Genomic DNA, 22,559 nt, shown 5'->3' with positions numbered 1-22,559 from the left:
TGTCAGTCGCGAATGGAAGCTTCGATCGAGAAAGACGTGTCACGAACAGGAGCTCCGATAGGGAAGGAGAGGTTGCAAACGGGAGTTGTGATCGGGAAGGATCGGCCACGACCTTCTAGCTTCGATTGTCGGCTAAACTCGGCGCGAAGTGCTGGCTTCGATCATCGGCTTGACTCGGCCACGGCTATGCACAGTTGGTCTTGGCCATGGCTACAATTTGGGATGGAAGAACTAGCTGCGCACGACTGGATTCAATCTGACCCATCTGCTGGAACGCAATGGCTGAAACAAGTTGGGGCAGCGCGGTTTGAAGGTACTGCTCGACGACTACCTGTATTACTGCCGTGATATTGACATTCATGGCTCCACTGATTCCAACGGAGGTTACTGAAGGAGGATGTGGTTGATTCTCGTCGATGACGGCTATGGTTTTGTCACTTATTTCTGATACCATGATGAAAAAGAGAGAAGAAAAAGAACCCAAGTTTACATGAAAAAACCTAGAACAGGGAGAAAAAACCACGATATAGACTAATTTTTTATTATTGTTTGATACACAGAATATAAGGAGAATGCTCAAATAAGTAGACAAGAGGAAACCCTAGGGGGTCTGGTAAATTACAAAAATACCCCTAGGTTAAACTACTATTTTCGATAGGTTTCTTTGGAAATACTTTGAAGGATAGAAGTACTGAATCTATTCAAAGTAGTTGACTCGAACGACATTGCACCTTGTTTTGGGACATCAGCCAATCGAACAAGAACTTTATCAATGGTCTCCTCAGATCAACCACGACAAATAGTGTTGATTCCATATAATCTTGGGTAAAAGTTTAAATTATTGTATATTAGTTGGGTTTTTATGTAGCTTTTGATAAGATAGTCATCACTCATTCTTTTCTTTTGATAGAGGCCATTGGATATTGTATGTAGTTAATGTACATGCAAATACAACAAATATTTTGACTCAGTACACCCTAGCAGGTTCGATGATCTAAAACATATTGTAAATACATAAGTTTGTAAAACATTGTATTAATATAGTTAAATTTTCTATTGTTTAAGTTTGTTAAAAGGTTTGCATTTGTGTTTAGATGTTCTTATCTTTTATTTTGCACAACGAAAATGTATATGACTCAAAGTATTTACCGAATACAAAAACATGTCAATACTATATGACTCCCGATAAAGGCAAATAAAATTGAGTTATAACCAATTATCTATTATTATATGTACAAAAAAAATCTTAATTATTGTTATTTATTTCTACGTTTTAGTGCCCTCGCCAAAAAAGTAGTGTGGAATGTGGGTAATATATAATAAAGTTCATGAGAGAGATTTTACATCATCCAGATACTTCTATCAATTCCCCTGTATATCACTATTCTAATTTTTTACATATTGCAAACTTAGTAAAATGAATATATTGTAATATTTGTTATTTATTTATTTTGATGTAGTTTAATACTAAAACCATTTTACCCAAGAAGAACTCAATAAGGTCTGAGTTGAGTGGATGGAGCATGTGTCAAATTACACTTGATCGGATTGCATGGTGCCACAATATATATTTGTTTGGCTTTCGCTCTGAACTTTTAGTATCCCTTAGGTATTTATGTAACTTTGTTTGGTTGTAAAGTTGTTGAAGAGTTTTCTAAAATTTTGATAGATCATAGGCTTTCTGTAGTTTTGGAATATATTGTATGACATTGTTTGATTGTCAAGCTGTTGGAGATGTTTTTTGAATTTTTGGTAGATCTTATACATTTTGTGTAGGTTTGAAACATGTTGTGTAGCTCTATATTGAAATTCAATTGTGAATTGATCATTAATAGTTTGTTATCATCCAGATTTTATTGAAGCCCTAAAGCTGACACATCAGGGTAATGGACTAGCATCACTAGTTTGGTTCTGCGTTTGTGTCATAATAGGAAAGTCTTCAATGTTATGGTCAACCTCATCATATTCAACTTCTTCTTCTCAAGCACGACCTCTATGTCTAGGAGCAGGTGGAGGTGTAATAGGTATATCGTACATATGATATAATTGCTCCATGTATATCTCATTAGTAATAGCATATGCTAAGGACGATCTTTTGAGATATCACGAAGGTAGTTGTTGTTTGATTTCTGCGAAAGATAAAATAATTAGACAATACTTTAAAAAATTAAATTAAATAAAAAAGTAAGTCGTAGTACATACCAGTTGACCAAAAGTTGCTCCTTCACGAGTAATGTACTGACTCGTGATATTTTGATTACCAATAGTTATGATCTTGAGTTACATGTCCATTGTTGGATCAATTGGGACACTTGTTATTACAACAAAATTTCTACGAAGTGCCCAAACCAATCTGGAGTTTGAAGTAGATATATGCCATACAGTCTGGGTTCAACATCGCACTATGATGGGACATCTTGTTGGAGGCAACTGTCTAATCACCCTATCAAAAAGATGTCAATCAACCATGTGAAAAAAATGAACTAGCAATAAACTCCAATGACATAATATTTGAATGAACAATTTTTTTAGGTGGAAAATTTTCAACTGGAAGTTCTCTTTTTCTAAAAAAAAATGGAAAATTTTCATCGTAGATAGGGAAATTTTCTAAAAAAAAAAACGGATAGAAATATTGGTATATTGGTAGGCCAAGAGGTAAAAAGAAAAGTATAAATAACCAGCATACATAGAACACCAAACATGTGCTTATGGCTTCTTATTTTTTTTTTTTTTACTGGCTATTAATTCTAAGGGGGAGAGCGTTGGTTCGCAGGTTGTGCCTGCGAACAATTTGCCTACCAAAGTTTCCAACTTTAACTGGCCAACCCAAAAAAACAACCATATTTCCCTAATTATTTCCAAAAACTACAATTAAAAAAGAAAAAATCTTGATAGCATCGAAAATGTGCTATTTTGTTCCATTTAATTTAGGATTGTTCTTGAATTTTATGTGTTTATTTGATTATTTTGAAGGTTTCGAACATTTAAATGATAGAATGGGGTGTTAGTGATGAAATGGAGCTAAAATGGGCCAAAATAGAGCTTAATTGCATCAACCAAGAAAGAAAAGACCAAAATTACCATTTTGACCTTGAAGGGAGTACAACTGTGCTTAGCAAGGCGCCATGTCTGGCGCTGCAAAGTAGAGAGCATGTTTTTGTGCAAACGTACAACGTCGTGGTGCTACCTTAGAGCGCCGTGGCGATTTGAAATTTGGGCACGTGCGAATGTCCCTTAACAGCATGATCTTGCACTCTAGCGCCGTGACACTATCTCAATTTCTATAAAAAGAATTACAGCCACTAGGTTAAAGTCTTTCTCCATTTTATGCCGATTTGAAGATGTTTTCTCTCTACTATTTGCTATTTTTTGTCTAGTTTATGTATTTGAACCATTCCCCCTTGATCGGCATGTTGATTATGGGCTAAGGTAATGCTTTCCAACTTAGACATTGAGTAGATTTCCCTGTTATTGCAATCTTGTGAGGTCTAGATCACTTTTTATCGAGTTATTGTATATTTTAAAATTCTTCTTAGATTATGAATGAAATTTGATTGTGCTTTCGCTTACGACATATAATCAATAGCTATATGTTAATTTGCAATATGTGACATTAAATTGTTTGTTAATCTGGTGTAGCAATATGTTAAATTAGCTTGTAAGTTGTATATCTCAACGAATATGGTCTAATTAACCTAGGGAAGAATTACATTAAATGTTTGATTTGGCGTTTCCAATTGGATGTTCAAAGTAGGTTCCTCGATCTTAATGCGGTTAGCCAACTAGTTATGATGTGTTTCATCTAATTAAATTGATTAATTAGATAAATAAGATTCTCACCTAGCTTTTCTGAGTTAGTGGCTAAGATTAGATGGTATAAGAGTTATCTGATAGACCTACGATCAAGTTGCAAAATTGGAGAAACAACTCAAAAACCTAAGTTAGATATTTTAACTATTCGAATTCAATCTCTATTTACTTTTCTTGCAACGGGCTATAAACTGTTTGATTAAGAAATTCAAAGGTTTCATGTATTCAACCCGTACTACCACTACTACATTTTTAGTGAAAATTGTTAAAATTATTTGGTTCGGAATTAGGTGACGAATTTCGTAGAACAAAGCTCCCTTTCAACTAGTAAGTTTCCATATGAATTTTTGGTTTTTTTCCCAAATCAAATTCTACTTGTTTGTTTGTTTTTTGTTTTTAATTTTAAAGAAAACTAAAATCCACCTAATATGAATTTAAGCCCCTGTGTCACTCCTTTGTAGTTCAAGTGATACTTTCTAATTGATCTAATTTAATGACTAAACCGGCGATGTCACCACTATGGATATTCTACCTTCAAAATTGTTTCGACTATATCTTTTTTATTTGAGCTCCGATTTGGGTGATTCAAGAAACGTTGTAGCTCTACTCTATGGACTATTGAAAATATACAAATTATTAGTAAATAAAATCAAATTTGTTATCATCATAATATTAATTATTAATTTGAGATTAATGGCCAAAAGCCAACCAATCGAAATCAAACTCAAAATTTATAAAAGTGCAACATTTTGAAACATAGAGACCAAGTGGAAACTAAACTCAAAACCTAATGACCAAGAAAGTCTTTTTCTTTTAAAAAAAGTTACAAACCAAGTCTACGCTCAACTAATAGTTGGATAAGTTCATGGACAGATGACTTGTAAAACAAATAAAAATTAAAATATTGATTACGATATCCGTAACTTAATTTGAGAGTACAAATATACATTTTTTTTTTGACAAACAGGAACAAAAACAATCTAATTATTAGCCTAAATAAATTTGATAATTCTTTTAGCTTATAGAAATATCGTACTATATTGAAAATTTTTTGATATAATTGTAAAATTGAAATCTTGATATCAATATCAACATCGATATTTTAGAGCCTGTGTGGTAGAGAATATGAAATATAGAAATTTTAAACCAAGGAATTCAATAAAAACAATGTTGTAATTCATATGTTTAGATATGTGTTTGGTAGTAGATTCAAAATTTAGATTCTAATTTAAACAGCTGTGTGTTGATAAACCATAAAACTAGTTGTGGTTAACCACTAAATATTAGGTTGATTATAAATTATTATTAATGAATTTATGAACATGTTAATTTTTTGTATAATTATTAATTTGGAATATTATATAATTTATAATATATATTTTTATTTTTTTAAAAATGAATTGAATTTATAACCTGAAATAATATGTTTCTAAGTATTTTTATCTTTATTTTCTGTAAAATTTAATATTCAAAATTTAGATAAACTGAAAATATAAATTTATACCGTTTGAATTCGATTTAAACAATTTTTAGAAACAGAATTCAAATTATATATCAAAATATATATTTGTCGAAGTTATTAAATTTGAAAACATAAAACAAAATATAAAACAAAATTTAAATTCTCAACCAAACTGGTCTTAGGTCTTAATCCTTAGCTATTGCATTGCAATTTAAATACCGGTTCGATTGGAAAATCATGGACCGGGACCCGGTTTAATAGTTGGGTGACCAAATTTTGCCAAAACCCTAAACCCCCATTTGTCGACGATTCTTGTCAATGTCTTCCTTATATTTTCTGTAGCCCAAAATTAGTCGTTCCTTCACTTTGTAGTTCCAGGTTTCGCCGAGGGATTTCAATCAGCCAAGAAATTGGTATATTTCACCTTGTTTCATTAAGCATCTTCTCTAATTCAATGGCTGCTGCCAAGTTCAACAAGAAGAAGGGTGTGAAACAGGACGACCCTCCATCGAAAAGGAAGGAGAAGGACGAGCTCTTCACACCTAAACGTTCTAAGGAGGAAGATGATGATTCTGACCTTTCTGATGCTCTGGATGAGGACGAAGTAGACAATGGAATCATTGATGGTGACGAAGAAGACGAAGAAGGATCTGGGTCTGGTTCTGAAGATTCTTCTGATGGTGATGACCCTTTGGCTCATGATTTCCTCCAAGGAAGTGACGAAGGTCATTACCCCTTTTTTTTTTTTGTTTTTCTCATAATGATTTCTCTTCTCCTATCACCTTATTCTGTGGGGTTTATCGCAAATTTTCGTTTTTTTTTCAATGTAGAGAATGATTCAGGCTCGGTTTCAAGTTCTGATTCTGATGAAACTGACATCGAAGACAAGTCGAGAATCATCGATGAAAAAAGGGCGAGGGAAGAAAAAGATGCAGCGGATGAAATGCAGCTTAATATTAAAGAAGAATCCGACGAGTTCAGATTACCAACCAAGGAGGTTGCATTTATATGCAGTTTCACCCTGTTTAATTTATTTGATTTTGATGTGATTGGTTTATGGTTTGTAGTTTTCTTTTAAATGTCTTACTTATTACCATGTTTTACCAGGAACTTGAAGAGGAGGCGCTTAGACCTCCTGACCTTTCAAATTTACAAAGGCGGATAAGAGAGAGTATGCATTTTCATCTGTTCTCTGCAATGTATTATTTTCCATAGCGTCTCATGTACTTATGTGATCCCATGTCTGCTGAAATGTAATTTTAGTTGTTCGAGTTCTTTCGAATTTCAAGGCTCTTAGGCAAGAGGGAGCAACGCGTAAGGATTATGTTGAACAACTTAAGAAAGATATTGGTTCATACTATGGGTACAACGAATTTCTTATTGGGGTGCTGGTTGAGGTAACCGCTCATTTATAATTAGTTTTTGTGTTAAGTGTTGGGAGTAAAAGTTAATATGAAAGTTTAATGACCAACACGTGTTGTCTTCAGATGTTTCCAGTAGTTGAGCTAATGGAACTTATTGAAGCTTTTGAAAAGCCTAGACCGATATGTTTGCGGACCAACACCTTAAAGGTAGTTGCCATACAGGTGGCTCTGTTTGTGATATGAGATTTCTGATATTCTGTATCATATTGAAATACTTCTCTTTGCTCTCAGACAAGGAGGCGGGATCTGGCAGATGTTCTGATTAACAGAGGTGTAAACCTAGATCCTTTAAGCAAGTGGTCAAAGGTAAGGTGCTTAGTCTGTGAAGTTATCCTCCATTCCCGTTACTTTCTTTTTTGTAATTAAGTAGTTATATTTCCTGTACTAATTGCAGGTTGGACTTGTTGTATATGATTCCCAAGTGCCAATTGGAGCAACTCCTGAATATATGGCTGGTTTTTACATGGTAAACTGTGTACTAGTTCTATAACCTTTATGCACACTCCTCAGTCTTCACTACTTTAGGTAGTAAATAGGTATATTTTGTTTATACAGCTACAAGGCGCAAGCTCCTTTCTGCCTGTGATGGCTCTTGCTCCTCAGGAAAAAGAACGAATTGTTGACATGGCGTAAGCGACTAACTTGGCTCCTCAGTGATACTTTACTGTCATTTTTCTAAACTGATGAAGAGGATGTCATATCCTGCAAAGTTGGCTTATTTGAAATTTATTCTCTATATCTCATTGATTCCAGAAGTTAGCAACTAGAAATCTGTCATATCTTACAGTAGTATAGTCACTGTCAATGTAGTTGGATATTTGGCACACTATTGTATCAATCAATATCTTCTCTTATAATAGTTTGAAACTATTGCAGGGCAGCACCTGGTGGTAAAACTACTTACATAGCGGCACTCATGAAAAATAGTGGTATGTACACCCTAATTAAGATATGTTGATGTCCGTGTACGTAGTCTAGTGGCTGAAGTAACTGTTGACCATGTCCTTCAATGTATTTTTATAGAGTAAATATAAATGTATTATTCATATGGGAAACAAGGACTAGTTGAAGTAGTAGGATATTGCAAAAATATATATAGATTTGAGGTGTCGATGGGTATAGTTTTCTGTGGTTAATTTTGACTAAACCAGAACAAACTGATAGATAACAATTAAATTAAATGCCAACTGGTTTTAAGTAGAACTGGTTGGTTCAGATTGATCCAATTCAGTTATTGTTTTAAAATTGTTATGAAAATGGATACATGCAAGCTCAAGTTCTATGGGGTGTGATCGTGTGTGCCTCGACTATTCTCCTGGATGGAACAACTACCTGAGCCTACCACCCACATTTGGTTGTCAATGGAACTCAGGATATTAAATCTTCGATCTTTGACCACCATGTTGTGAATCTATTTTCTTTAAGCCCTTTACTATTATTTACATTGGGCAAGTTCTATGGGTATTAGTGTTAGGCTTTTAGCTTCTTGATGAAATTGAAACAATAAAAGGCTATAAATATAAAATATGTATAATGTAGAGATTAGAGGAATCTAGTTTTTCTTTTTTCTTTTTGTATTTTGAATAGCATCCGTTGTCTGCTAATAAATATGAACTAGCCATAAGTTCATTTTCAATGCAATTCTTGTAATCAATAATAGAGTACAATGGGGTAGTATTGAATACTTTCTTCAGGACTCCACTTTGATTTTATAAATTCCTTGGTATTTCAAGACTTTATAGTCTCTATTTTGTTCAATTGGAGACCTTTTCTTTAGGAGGGTTTCCTTTTGAGGGCTTTGTATTCTTTCATTCATTCTAAATAAAAGTTGTTTACGTAATAGAAATGTTGGAGAGTAGGATATGTAGTCGTAAAGTAATTTTATCTGATAGGTTGATTAATGTTACAGAAATGCCATTGGCAATTTTTATCTTTTGAGAATTGTCCAGTTCTTCACTACAGTTTCACATTATGTATTCTAAAAGATATAAAAAAAACTCTGATCTCTTACCATGCCATGTGCCTTCATTGTTGGCTGTTGTGTGTCGTTAATCAACTTTTTGTTTCTTCTATTTGTGAATTTGATGTAAAATTTTGACTGTTCTGATTCTTTTTGTTCATTAACTGTTTAACCATCTCAGGTATAATATTTGCAAATGAGATGAAAGCACCAAGATTGAAGTCACTTACCGCAAATTTACATCGGATGGGAGTGACAAATACTGTTGTCTGCAACTATGATGGGAAGGAGGTCCGATTATCATTATTCTTATCACCACCACCACCACTGTTTTCTATTTTATATTAATACATGTCTTTTAGAATTTCGAACATAGATGGGTTTGGTCTAACTATACCTGTCTTATTATCATCCTTTTTTTGGAGAAATTAGCTTCTGCATGGTTTGTGTCATGAGAAATAGAATATAAGCTCACACTAAAGTTTCTTTCTTTTTATTGTTTGTTCTCATTCAGCTCCCGAAAGTTTTGGGTGTGAATACAGCAGATAGAGTTCTATTAGATGCCCCTTGCAGTGGATCTGGAGTAAGTAACCCGTGTCAAAATATTGCACTCTTTATTACCCTGGAAGATTATTTAAAATTCATGGCACATATTATTGAGATCAACATTACTTTATTTTCATCTCTCCAATGATACCATTTTCTCGTGCACTATTGTTCTATAATTTTTTTTTTTTTTGGTGGTTAGGTTGTATCTAAGGATGAATCTGTTAAAACCTCAAAAAGCTTGGAAGAAATCCAGAAATGTGCTGAGTTGCAGAAGGTATATCTGATAGTACTTCAATTATTGTTTTGGTTCCATTGGACAAAAGGAAAGTTTCTTATAAATCTTACTGTGTCCCGTACAGCAACTTATACTTGCTGCAATTGACATGGTCGATTGCAATTCAAAATCTGGGGGATATGTTGTTTACTCCACGTGCTCCATAATGGTTGATGAGGTCTGCACTAATATCAATGCATTTTGTTATTTTTCTTTCTTGACGCTATACTGCCAAGTACTGATCGCACATTTGCATTGTGCAGAATGAAGCAGTTGTTGACTATGCCCTTAAAAAGAGGGATGTGAAGCTTGTGCCATGTGGCCTTGATTTTGGACGTCCCGGGTACCCCACAATGCTTTTTTCCAGACTTAAAACAGAAGTTACTCCCACAGCATCCTTGTTCATACCCTCATTTAACCAATCTACTTTTGTTTTAGATTTATACGGTTCAGGGAAAAGCGTTTTCACCCATCTTTGGAGAAGACAAGACGTTTCTACCCCCATGTCCACAACATGGATGGTTTTTTTGTGGCAAAGGTAGATTTCAGTCTTGAAAGATGATATGTTGGCTTGGATATCAGGAATTTGCATTCTTGAGGAATAAATCTTAAATTCCGTAATTAGTAATCTAGTATACACCTTGGAACCATACATACTCAAATTTAGGCAAAGTTTTGATATCGACACCCTTAGACATGCTCTACACACGTGAACACGAGGTTCAGAGTGTGCTGTTTATTATTATTATTTTGGTTAAGTCGGGGATATTCAGGTCAGGGAAACATAAGCAAACAAAAAAAAGGGTAAATTTAACTTGATGAAAAAAAGACTGACGTGAGAAATAACGTTGAGTTGCATGTATTTTTTGTTGGACTGTTATCCAGGAGTTCACAGAAAATTACCCCTACCTTTGTTTAATTTACAAAGGGAGTGTTCACGAAACATAGGGAAAGTGAACATTAACAGTTGTGGCCATCAAGATTCTATATTTGTAAAATTCTTATTTTGATTTAGCTTCAATATATTCCCGTTGTTCGCCCATAACATAATATATAGTATATATACACACTAAACTATAGTTTATCTTTCAACTTTTAATTGATATTCTATTATGGCTCGTAATGTAGGACCTTTTGATTTGAATGTAATACAATTCTGGATTAATTAGTTTCCACTGTTAAACAGTTCAAGAAAATGAGCAACAAGATTTCAACTGCACGATCTTCAGAATCATTGGAAGAGGCTGTGGAAGAAGATAATGACGCAGGGAAGAGCGGAAATGAGAAGAACGATGGTGAATGTCTTCACCCACAAGTAAATGACAGTAAAAAGAGGAAGAAGGTTTCACAAAATCACGATGTCGGAAATGGCAAAGAATCCAAGCCCACTGTGGAAAAGAGGAAGAAGAGAAAATTTCCTTCAAGAGAGGAAATTGCAAGAGCTAGGTGAGAAGCTGGCTGATCTTTCCTAACAGTAGTTTAGCCTTTAGAGTTGGTTGTTATAGCCATATCCATATGGTTGGCTTGTATTCTCTGAGATCTTTACGGTTCATTTTGGACTTGCTGCAGGGAGGAAAAACGACAAGCTCTGAGGGAAAAGAAAGCTGGGAACAAGAAAGTGTAAAACTTGAAATCTAATCATTTGAGGTACATGTTAAGGATCGACTAGTCGATATACATGGTAATTCTATAATAGAGTGAAATCAAGTGATGTTTATTGAGCACCTAAAGTCTCTGCTCAACTGTGGAAAGAAATATTCTTGTATGAAATGTCCAATTTTGTTAGCTAACGATTCATGTAGGAGGATCATTCTCATCACATGTTTGCTTTCTAATTATATTTTTATGATGAATTATTTGTTCTTTATAGCCTATCAATTTGATGAGGCCATGGTGTTTCCTCAGAAATTAGTAATGAGCAGCCCTTTATACATTTTTTTGAAAGATGATCTAAATTATTTTTGGTTTGATTTTAACTTAATCTAATAATTGATTTAAAGATACACATCCCTAATTATAGGATCTCAAAATTTAATTGGACAATCTATAAATTGACCAGAAAATGTTTGAGTTAAAGAAATATGACCCAAAATTTGGGGGGAAAATTGGTCTTTTCCATCTAAAATTTTCATGTTGAATCACACAATATTCACCGTAAGCATAAAACGATGAATGGGTTAAAAAAAAGCAACAAATTGTTGTGTGAATATGGTCCATGTTTACTCATAATGAAAATTGGTGTAATTGCAATGAGATTTAATTAATAAATCAATCATAATAGGTCATAATTGAAAATGTAATTGAACCATTTTTTATTACGTTTGTTTAGAATTATAAATCAATCAATAATGTTTTGAAGAGTACCATAATTATAATTGTAATAACGACAACATAATTTTCAAACACAATCAGATTGAATTAATCCATTAAATGTGGTCATGATACAAAATTGCAAGCATTTTAACTTATTAAGAAAGTGTAAAATATTTATTTATTAAGATAAATAATTTATTATTATTTTATAGAAATATGAATTAACTTTTTAAGTTAAATTGTAAAAAAAAAGATCTTTCAACTTTAGATTTTGTGTCAAAAATACCTTTAAACTTTCGAAATGATTCAAAACTACGTTAACAAAAATTTAATGTGGATGTTAACTTTAAACTTATATCTATATAACATGGAAAAAGTGAGAATGTGGAAGCTTGAGCCTTTGGGTTTGTTATAGATGAGTGTTATTTTAAGAGTATGCCAACAAATCAAAACCACATAACCAGAATCAAAACTTGCACTAATCCAAATGAAAAACAACTGTAATTTAAAAAACAGTAGAAAATGAAACATGAAACTAAATTCTACCATTGTTATAAGTGTTACTAAATTCTACCATTGTCACTGAAAATGTATATATTTAGACTACATACTTAAGAATTCTATCTTGTTACAACTAAAAAAGTAGAAAATGAAACATGAAACTCACACCACTCTCAAAGTAAACACTCACCACCACCAAAACAACATTGGTTACCTTCTGTGTCAATGCTTCAACTCTTCAATTGAAAGTGTTTTGAAAAATCACCCTTCAACTGTATCATTTATAGATTAAACGCAAATTATAAACTTAGGAGACACAGTTATTTCAATCAATTTCAATATTGGAGAAAATTCGCCCAACAATTACAGCATGACACTAGTTTAAATGTCTTTTCTTTAAGTAATTGAGGCTTGAATTAGATTGTTAGATCTTAGAAAAAAATTCAAGAAAAAGTTTAGAAAGAAATAGCTGGCTAAGATTGTTCAACATGTATAATTCTAACAATCAATAAGAGTATCTCTGTGTATTCTTCAACAAATTAAAACCCTACCCAAATCAGCCACATCTAAGTCACATATGATCTATGCTAGCTAGGATGATTTTGGTTTTTTAACTGTTCATGCCATATTCTGTATGCTTTACTAACGATGAGTTAGTTTTAAACCGTTTTTTAAAGTTTAAGGGTATTTTTACACAAATTCAAAGTTCTAGAGCATTTTTTTTTTAATTTAGCCAACGTTTTATCAATATTTTCACAAAATTAAGCATTTCATCATCACAAATTTACATAACATTTCTTTTCTCTTCAATGTTTGAGTTATCCAATATTTAGAGCAACTGCATATCGTTATCTCATCAAGTATATGTTCAAGTTGGTCTTCTTTATCAACATAGAAATCTACCTAAGAGTTGGTTCATGCATTAGTTAATGATTCTCTCAACCAAACTATTGGAAACTCCCCCAACACAACACATATTGTGGAACTAAAAAAACTGATGTTAAAATGCTCTTTTGATCCTAAATTTTTATGTAACTAACAATTTAGTCTATAAAATTTTCTCCCATTCTGTCCTCTCATAAGTCAAAGGATATCGAATGATCGATTCAACATTGAGAGCATTAACCCCAAAAGAATGAATATTGTGGTCTTCTAAGAGTGGCAGATCAAACAAGATCTTGATGAGTGAAATTCGCTGACGAAAAAAAAAAAGAGCTCTTTTTTAATGCTTCGCTTCTCTCCCGCTCATTTCTTAAGGCGAGCTGCTTCGCTCCATCCTACTCACTTCCTTAAGCACTTTCGCATTGTACAAGTGCTTAAGGCTCCTTAGAGCCATGGCCACGACCATTTATTATAGTTGGCAAGGCTTGGAAGCAAGCTACCAACGCCTATCGGCGAGAACTAGGCTTGGCTTGGTTAGTAGTGCGCACCCCCTGTCTTGGAGTCTCACCGGCCCATGAATTCTTCAGAGCGGGTCGGCAAGCCAGGCGGACGGGGACTGTCGAAGAAGTGCCTTGACGCACCACAACCACTACTTCTCCTCCTTTTATGCAATTATGAACTCCACGGAACTTTATCAATTCCAATGCAACTTGTCCTTTTGGAGTTGACGTAACAAACTACATGAGCCTCCCAACGAAGCCACTAGAAATCCTATTCGAATAAAAAAAATAAAAGGCAGTTTCATTATGGTGGTATACCAGCCGCCTGTTCTGGAACTTCCAGTTCCAATCGAAGCATATAGATCCGTAAATAGATTTGTATGTATAGCGACGTAGTTGTGCTCTTCGTTTCTCAAAAGTGTCATTTTTCTGGGAATATGGTCAACCAGAAGTAATTATGTTCACGATTCGTCATCCATCGATGCAGAAAATGCTCAAGTTTTCCATTCTTATATAAAGCTAGAAAGTTTATTGGCAATTGGTCAGTACAAATGATTTATCATGCTCAAAGATGAGCTGATCGTTCGTTAGGGACGGTTTATAGATCATAAAATCACCACAAACGGAATAAGAAGTGGATCCATGTAAATGATCGAGACCCCACAAACAACAACGCTTCTTCCCCATATGGAGTTCGGAACCCAAAGGCATTCGTTGAGTGAACTGTATCTTCTTTCTGTTAGTTGACCTAAGCCGCACCACTACTGCTAGAGTGGGGCTCGACCTCCAAAATCGTATGTGAGACGAGTTTTTGCCTCATACAGGTGGGCCGAAGACCGGGGGGAGTTTAGGAGAGATGGGAGAAACCCAGCAGCTCGGTCGGGGCTAAGGGGCATTAGCAACTCACTCGTGGGGCATGATACCAAAAAAACCAATCTATAGCTCCCGCGCTTCCCGTTCTTTCTATTATCCCATTTGATTCGGATAGGGGCTAATATAATCTAATAATGAAGTCGTTGTCGTCTACCAATTGGCTCAAACAAAACCCTTGTGCCCGCCATAACCACACGCTCGCCCTAAATGGAATGGCTCTCTTAGTTACGCTCGCTGACCAGTCCCCATGTCCGCTCTTCTTGCCAAAACCAAGAAGTTGGGTTTGCCAACACAACTGTCGTCCCCTTCATTCTATGGACTCTGGCCCAGGCTAGGCTTTTTGGGAAGCCTATTCCCATTGCGCTCACGGCTCGGCTGCCCTGCCAGCGGTAGTGGGAATTCTCCCTTCATTGGTCAAAGACTTGGTTGGATGCGGGATCTACTCCACGAGGAGCGGTACGAACGTAGATGATATCATTACGACCTCTCTTTTCGTACCGCTAGGGATGCTTAACGCCACTTCGCCAACTGGCGTTACCTGCGCTTTCGTGTCTCTCAGTGTGGTCAGCATTGGGTGTTTTCGAGTAGGGAGGCTTACACCCATTCGCATTAGTTCATCCAAAGTTCCTCACCCTTATGCACAAATTATTGAATAAGCCATTTTCCTATCAAGGTTAAGGAGTCAACTGAGCATCTCAGCGACGAGATTGAATACCCAGATCGAATTAGAGTTCACACTGCTCGCCTTGAACAAATAGAAGGCGTGGGCCACAAGTCGTACATAATTCACCAAGTCGCACGACAAAAGAATACCCAACATAAAGATGCACATTCCTCCATGTGAAATAATCATCTTCATTGGAACTTTTTGGTTGTAGTCGTGACCAACAACCATCAACTATCGGCACGTTGGTAAGGCGAGAGCTTCAAGCCCGATTTCTGGTAGCACACCCCACACACAAGCACCACCCGACGAAGGGCGGACGGGGAAAGCTACAGGCCCAAAACCTTCGACCCTTCTTTCTAAATGGGGGTGCCTAGAGCACCCCATCTTGGAATTGAGTCCTTGCTCATTCTCGTTAGGCCTGAGTATTTGGCCTTTCCTTCTCCGTGCTAGCTACACTTCACTGAACTATGGCGTGGTAAAGAGAAGAGAGTACGAAAGAATAGTAAACAGAGCACACCGCAGAAAGATTCAAAATATGAGAAGTCTCACTTCAATGAAAGAAGAAGGAAATGAAGAACGGGAACGAAACGAAATGAGGCGTTTCTAGCTCGAGTTTCGGATGAGCTTCTCCCAATTATGTCTGGTAATAGAATAGGGCGGCTTACTTTGACCAAGACTCCACTTTTTGCTCTGTCCATGGAGCGTATGAATTTCCTGGAATGTAGATAGACCAAAAGAGGGAATAAAGAGATAGGAATAGGAATTATAGTACAATTGGAAGAAAGGGCCCTTGTGGGAACATCTCTACTGACAAACTATTTCAATAGTACGGGTGCTGCCGTGCCACGAGGCACGACCATGGAATTAATGAAAAAGAAAAAGTTATTTAGTTGAACCATCTGCTCGAGATGTTCGAGTTTCACTTCTCTAGAGAAGATGAGACGCTAAAAATGAAAGTGTTCAGAATGCTTATCGAAAAGATACTAATGAAGCAAACCATTAATGACTAATTTGAAGACCAGGAGTGGTCTGATCAAATAAGGGGTTAGACCGCTCTTAAAAAATGAAAGAAAAGTAAACTCTCATAGTTTGGAGCCCAGCACCAACTACTTCTTCATAAGTGAGGTGTGGTACTTCTTTCTGTTTGAAAAGGGGTCGCCCTTTTTTTGGTTGAAGTAGCCACTACTTTGGTCGTAGTCAGTTTAAACACATAAATCCAGTCCACTTACAGTATAGCCACGTTGATCAAAATGCAAAAGTTTCATGACTTGACCAGTCACTCGTCTTCGTATTAGAAGATCATCTCACCTTGTGGCCAACATTCCATTCCCTTTAGTCGTAAGTGCTCATTCGATTTTGATTTGAATGGGCCGGGTCTCCCGAGGCGAGGTACATATGGCCGGCCCTTCGGGTGTCTCGGTGATACAAACAAAGAAAAGACGAATTCAATCACATCCTCTATCACAACAAGCTAATATGAGGAAATAGAATCAAATAATCTACCTGATTTTTGTCTTCTTGTTGTTTCCACCCGACAATCAAGCTGCACTTCCTTCTAACAAGTGGCTAAGAGTCAGCAAGCAACCTTGGCCTCTTGACAGGAGGTTCGCAGCCCCCTTCCTTTCCGGCCTGGCCGCGGTACGGCACCCGAGCTCGAAGCTAAGGCCTTGTACTTCACAATTTATAATGATTTAATCCAATGGTAAAAAATACTATTAAAATTTAATGATATTTGTTATACAAGGAGATTGATAAATTGATTAAGAGCAAAGTTTGTTTGTAAATTATAAAAATTAAGTCGTTGCATATCAAAATTGACATTTAAGTTTAGTGATTTTTTTTTCTCGAAGTTAAATTATTACAAATTTAATAATACATTGACTAATTTAGTCAATGTTAGAGTAAAAAAACTTAAGATTTCGATGGATAACTATTATCATTTTTTATTTTAAAAAGTTACGTTTTTTTTTTTTAAAGTTTATAATCCATATATTGGCATTTATCTTTTCTGAGTAAACAGATTTTTGAAAACGAAGGTCCCTTGCATTTGTTGGGTTTGGCATCAACATCAGATTCAAGTCTCAGAAAAGTCATTCCTTTTCTCCTCAACTTCAAACCCAATTTACCCAAATGTCACACACAGCGCGAAACAAATCAACCTAGTATAGTATTAGTATCAGTATTCCACCATTCTTCTCTACCGCCAGACCTTGACTTCTCACTTCCATTCCATTTCCACCATGTAAAAGCGACCCCTAAAACTCCCACAAAACCCAACTGCCACTTTCTCTTCTTTCCATACCCAAACCCATTTCCCCAAATCCTTCCAAGAATCATGTCTAGCAACAGAGAAAGAGACGACCCTCTTTCCTTCATCCCCACAAACCCATCTTCTTCTTCTTCCCCTGTCTCCGTTTCTGACCCTCGTGATAGTTTTCTCTCTGACCCAACTACCCACATCGGAAGTGCTTCTGGAAGTTTCCAGAATGAGGGCCTTCTCTCCGATTTCACTCCCAACATCAGCGATGCTGAGTTTGGATTCTCTCGCCCTGAGTTTCGCCAGACCCCACTTATTGGGACTGTGGATTTCTATGACCGCCATGTGTTCCTTTGTTACAAGAATCCCCAGGTTTGGCCTCCTAGGATTGAGGCTGCTGAGTTCGATCGCCTCCCTAGGCTGCTCTCTGCGGCTGTAATGTCGAGGAAGGGCGATATGAAGAAAGAAGTAGGTTTTTTGTTTAACGCCCACCAACTGTTTGTTGTTTGTTCTGAACTTTTACTCTCTTGGATTCTCTTTAGTAGTTAACTGTGTAATTGGATTTGCTCTGTTCTTGGAGTGATTTGGGAATGTGGGTTTTGCAATGTGGTGGTTTTTGTGTAAGGGGAGAGTTGGGAGGGGAAATTAGAACTTTGAAATAATTTTGTGTAAGGGGAGAGTTGGGAGTGGTTTTAAGAGTTTAGTTGTTTGGAAAGAGGTATGGCTTCTCACGATTTTAAAGGTGTTTCCATCCCTCTTATTTCCTAATGGGACAGAAGGCAATTCTTGGGGGAAACAATGCTGGTTTTTGCTCTAGTGTTGTAGGTTCCTGTTTTAGATCTGGTAGTTTACTGAATATATGCTTTGGACTCTCCTTTATACGTTGTAGAAACTTCTTACTTTTTTTGTAGCTAAGCATTTTAAACTGGACTAAATTAAGCTCACAATAATGCTTTTGAGAGTGGATTAGAAAAAGAAGGTGGTTGATAACTAAGTATTTTTTTTTAAAACAGAAAACAAGAAATAGAAAGGTTATCAAACTGGTGCTTTGTAATTTAGTTTAAAGTATTACCATCTTTGTTGTGGTTAATGGGGTTCTTGTTAAGCCTGTCGTGAGCTAGATTGATCACTAATCTAATCAATACCTCTTAGAATATGCATCCAAATGCTTCTTATAATCTCTCTGCTTCTATGATGCTTGATACTTTTACCACTATATGTTCAACATTCCTGTTTCTTCTGGAAATATTAGACCCGCTTGACCATATGTGAGGGGCATGATGGAACGGAGACATCGAATGGGGATGTTTTGATCTTCCCAGACATGATAAGATATAGGTCAGTTGTGTCAGTTACAAGCTCAACTTCAACTAATTTCATTCTTATGAATTCTTTGATTATCTTTTGCTGTGACGGTGTCAACTCCAGAGTTGAGATATATTTAAATTGAACACTGACTTTGGAAGAATTGCAGGAGGTTGACCCATTTTGATGTTGACACATTTGTTGAAGAAGTGCTTGTGAAGAACGGTGAGTGGCAGCCTGGATCTCCTGAAGCACTGAAGGGTTCATATGTTTTCGTATGTTGTCATGGGTCCCGTGATCGTCGGTGTGGGGTTTGTGGTCCTACCTTGGTCAGTCGGTTCCGAGATGAGATAAAATTTCTTGGTCTTCAAAATGAAATATCTGTTAGCCCATGCTCGCATATTGGGGGCCACAAGTATGCAGGAAATGTCATTATATATGGATCAAATGCCAATGGAGAAGTCACTGGGCATTGGTATGGGAGAGTTATCTATCTTAATATATTCTTCTGCCCTTTTCATTTAGACTAAACCTGTTTCAGTAACATGCCTCTCAATTTGTTTTCAGGTATGGATATGTTTCCCCTGAAGATGTATTTTTATTGCTTCAGCATCATATTTTGAAAGGGAAGATTGTAGACGAACTTTGGAGGTATGTTCTTTCTTTGCACTGATAACTCATAAATGTAAGGCTAGTGTCGTTTTAGATGAAAACTCGATTGTTATCACTCATCTTGCACCAATTCATTTTGCCTTCAAATTATTTAGAACATGAAGGTGAATTTTGCATCAGGTTATTTGATCTTTAGAACACGATGAATTTCTAATTCTGATATGGTTTGTCAAAATTATGGTCAAATTACCATTTTTGTGTTTATAAGGACTAGACAAAGATGGGCAATGAGCTAGCGTCTTCCAAAATGTGCCATTGAAGGAAATGATTAGCATCAATATTTTGAGAGACTTGGCCAAAATATAGGGATGAAATTGAAACTTTAATGTAACTTATCCCAAACTATCCAAGCTAAAATGTTTATTTCATCTAAAAATATTATTGAACATTCAGTTTTGATTCTATATGATAAATACTCACTTAGGGGCCAGATGGGTTTATCTGAGGAAGAACAGAAGCTTAGCCTTGAAAGGAGACTTAGTGTAATCAGTGGGACCAATGGCCATAAAAGCAAGGAAGAGCTGGCACAAATCCAGACCAGCGATCCAAACCCCGATCATTATAGATCCCATGTCGAGGTTGCAGGCTGCTGTCAGGGAGATGGAGATGGTTATTCCTCTTGCTGTCAGAATCCCGAACTATCAGGAACCTTAATTGATTCAGATACAAACAACAGTCCTCCAAATGTTGTTACTGCAAAGAGCAACAGAAAACTAACTTCACGCAGCAATAGCAACAAATCATCCTCCCGTAAGGTTTGCGCGATGCCAACATGTCTTGAGAGCTGGGAGCGCGAAGATACATATGCTGTTGCTGCTGTTATCTGTGCCGCTGTGTCGGTTGCCTTTGCTTATCGCTGCTACAAGCAGCTGTGAAAATGTAATGGGTGAAGAAGCTTCAATCCAGATTTTAAATTTTGCTTGTGTTTTCGTGATTTCGCGTTGTTCGTAGATGAGCAAAAGATATAAGAATTTAGGATAATCTTCTTTCTTTGGAGATTTTATAAACTTTGTGTATGTCAACCATAGTTGCAGATGAATGGAAATTAAATTGAGTTCTTTCTGTATAAATTGAGTTCTCATAGTACTCACCCTACTTAGATATTAGTGTGTTTCAAGTTTCAAATAAGTAGTTGGATGTCAAGTTTTAGGGTTGGTGGATTCGAATTTTGCCTATTGCGTTTAACAAATCATGTTTTGTTTTATCATGGATATGCTATTTTCAACCATTTTAATTTGAAAAACACATCAATTGCCTAGAATATCGATCGGTTTATTCACTAATTTTGAGTTACTCTTTTTCACAGGCGAAACAAATTTTTGTGATTTTGATGATCACCTCTCGATGTTGATCAGTCAAGTTCAAAAAATTCAAGTCATTCGTCATGATTACATTTTGAAATATGTTTTTGAGTAAACTATTGTAGGGAACAGTAATAATTGAAGAATTGCCTAATTCATGGAGAGATTTTAAAACTATCTCAAGCATAAGCCAAAGGAAAGAAAACTTAAAGACGACGTAGTTTGTATTGGAATTGAAGAGAACAACAAAGTTGTATACAAAGATTATCTAGAAAATGCTATAAACCCCATGACAAATGTTGTGGAGAGTAGACTACAAAACAAGAAAAGAAAATTGTCTGGTGTGAGTTCAAATCAAAGGTAACAACATACAACGATGCAGTGTTTTAATTACAATAACATTGGACATCATTCGAAGGGTCATTGTAAGTCAAATAACTTAAGAGATGTCCAAACACATAACAAAACGGAGAATCTTTCTGATGAAGTTGCATACACTAATTTATCTGTATAAAATTTGCAAGAATCTTGTTGTTGAATCTATGCTAAAAAAAAAGTCTTTCATTTATTAGTCATGGTGAATTTCATAAGCATTATGTTTATGTGGAAATGCAATATTCAAGTCCTTTACTATTATTAAGACGAATATTCTTTAGTCTACTTGATTGATTCTCATAAAGTTTGACATTGGGTCATATGGATTCAATTCCTAATTTCAAGATGATATTTATGATTTTCAATTTTCTTGTCCACAAGTGGTAAAAGAATAGTATTTAATAAACTTCATGATACCATTATAAGCTTTTGTTAAGATGCAAAGTTAAAGCTATTGCAATGCTTAAACACTAGAAAATCATCCATTGTGTGAAGGTTATGTTATAAAAATGGTATTAGTGTGGAGTGTTTGCGAAAAGTGGTTATTCCTAAATTGATAATCCAAGTTTAGAACATCGGAAAGTAATGAAAAGTGATTGAGATATATTTGAGTTCGCCACAAAATTTTGGATGGGTATTCCTAAAGTGATACAACCTATACCTCTTTTAGTGAATGATAATAAGTTTAGACATATATGACGAGAACATAATTGTTGGAATTTATGTCTTAAATCTTGTTGTAACAACCCGACCCCCTAGGACTTAGGTTAGATCGTTACTAAAATAAATGCATGCTTAAAATTTAAAACGATGCTCAGTTATATTGAAATAAATGTTAATTAAACAAGAGAAGTCAAAAGACATTTATTAAAGACAATTGTTAAAACAATAATAGGGTACCCATAATTTGTAAAGACTATTAAAAGTACATAAAAGAAATGATTCTTAATAATAAGTTTAAGGCAGTAAAACTAAACATTAAGGAAAAAAAAAAGGACTCTAAATGTCATGATGCGGAAGCGTTAAAACTAGTCCCAGTGGCACGATCGCGAATTTCACTGCACCATCGCCGGTGCATCTCTACCCTTACCTGAAACATCAACATAAGAAAGAATGAGCATGAAATACTCAGTAAGTAACCCCACCACTGGGGTCAGGCTAGGCATCTATGTCCTCTAGATACCCACCTATGGCACACAAACAAATGGAACAAACGAGAGACTGAGTCCTATCCTATTGTAGTTAAGTATGCCCACAAAACTGATGAACCCCAAAGGGAACACAAAACTGGTGAATCCCGAAGGAAACACAAACTGGTGAATCCCGAAGGAAACACAAACTGGTGAGCGTCTAACTAATCAATGAGGATAGTCACACAGCCTCAACGTTCTAAGAATCAACATTGTACAATTCTAGAACATACATGAAAATCCT

At 35.7% G+C, this 22,559-nt stretch overlaps 2 protein-coding genes across 2 annotated transcripts; both read left to right on the top strand.

The window, feature by feature from the left end:
* Positions 1-5,585: 5,585 nt before the first annotated feature.
* On the top strand, positions 5,586-11,393 carry LOC120085782 (probable 28S rRNA (cytosine(4447)-C(5))-methyltransferase). Its single transcript, XM_039041967.1, has 17 exons — positions 5,586-5,997; positions 6,103-6,269; positions 6,380-6,443; positions 6,536-6,669; positions 6,760-6,843; positions 6,928-7,002; positions 7,091-7,162; positions 7,252-7,325; positions 7,573-7,625; positions 8,838-8,947; positions 9,171-9,239; positions 9,405-9,479; positions 9,565-9,657; positions 9,743-9,822; positions 9,918-10,017; positions 10,666-10,925; positions 11,049-11,393. Exons 1-17 carry the CDS (start codon positions 5,727-5,729, stop codon positions 11,101-11,103), a joined length of 1,836 nt encoding a protein of 611 aa, XP_038897895.1. The 5' UTR covers positions 5,586-5,726; the 3' UTR covers positions 11,104-11,393.
* Positions 11,394-17,253: 5,860 nt separating this feature from the next.
* Positions 17,254-20,519, top strand: LOC120085783. Its single transcript, XM_039041968.1, has 5 exons — positions 17,254-17,940; positions 18,725-18,810; positions 18,947-19,252; positions 19,345-19,428; positions 19,874-20,519. Exons 1-5 carry the CDS (start codon positions 17,551-17,553, stop codon positions 20,322-20,324), a joined length of 1,317 nt encoding a protein of 438 aa, XP_038897896.1. The 5' UTR covers positions 17,254-17,550; the 3' UTR covers positions 20,325-20,519.
* Positions 20,520-22,559: the final 2,040 nt, after the last annotated feature.

The sequence above is a fragment of the Benincasa hispida genome, chromosome 9, assembly GCF_009727055.1.
Source record: "Benincasa hispida cultivar B227 chromosome 9, ASM972705v1, whole genome shotgun sequence".
In the NCBI taxonomy this organism is placed as follows: domain Eukaryota; kingdom Viridiplantae; phylum Streptophyta; class Magnoliopsida; order Cucurbitales; family Cucurbitaceae; genus Benincasa; species Benincasa hispida.
This window is presented reverse-complemented; position numbering and strand designations above follow the sequence as displayed.

Excerpts from the sequence above, each read along its gene's own strand:
- LOC120085782 (XM_039041967.1), top strand. The coding sequence starts at position 5,727 with ATGGCTGCTGCCAAGTTCAACAAGAAGAAGGGTGTGAAACAGGACGAC. Across the intron at positions 7,326-7,572 it reads GAACGAATTGTTGACATGGC|GGCAGCACCTGGTGGTAAAA; the intron begins GTAAGCGACTAA and ends AAACTATTGCAG. Across the intron at positions 9,658-9,742 it reads GCTCCATAATGGTTGATGAG|AATGAAGCAGTTGTTGACTA; the intron begins GTCTGCACTAAT and ends TGCATTGTGCAG.
- LOC120085783 (XM_039041968.1), top strand. The coding sequence starts at position 17,551 with ATGTCTAGCAACAGAGAAAGAGACGACCCTCTTTCCTTCATCCCCACA. Across the intron at positions 18,811-18,946 it reads CCAGACATGATAAGATATAG|GAGGTTGACCCATTTTGATG; the intron begins GTCAGTTGTGTC and ends GAAGAATTGCAG. Across the intron at positions 19,253-19,344 it reads GGAGAAGTCACTGGGCATTG|GTATGGATATGTTTCCCCTG; the intron begins GTATGGGAGAGT and ends ATTTGTTTTCAG.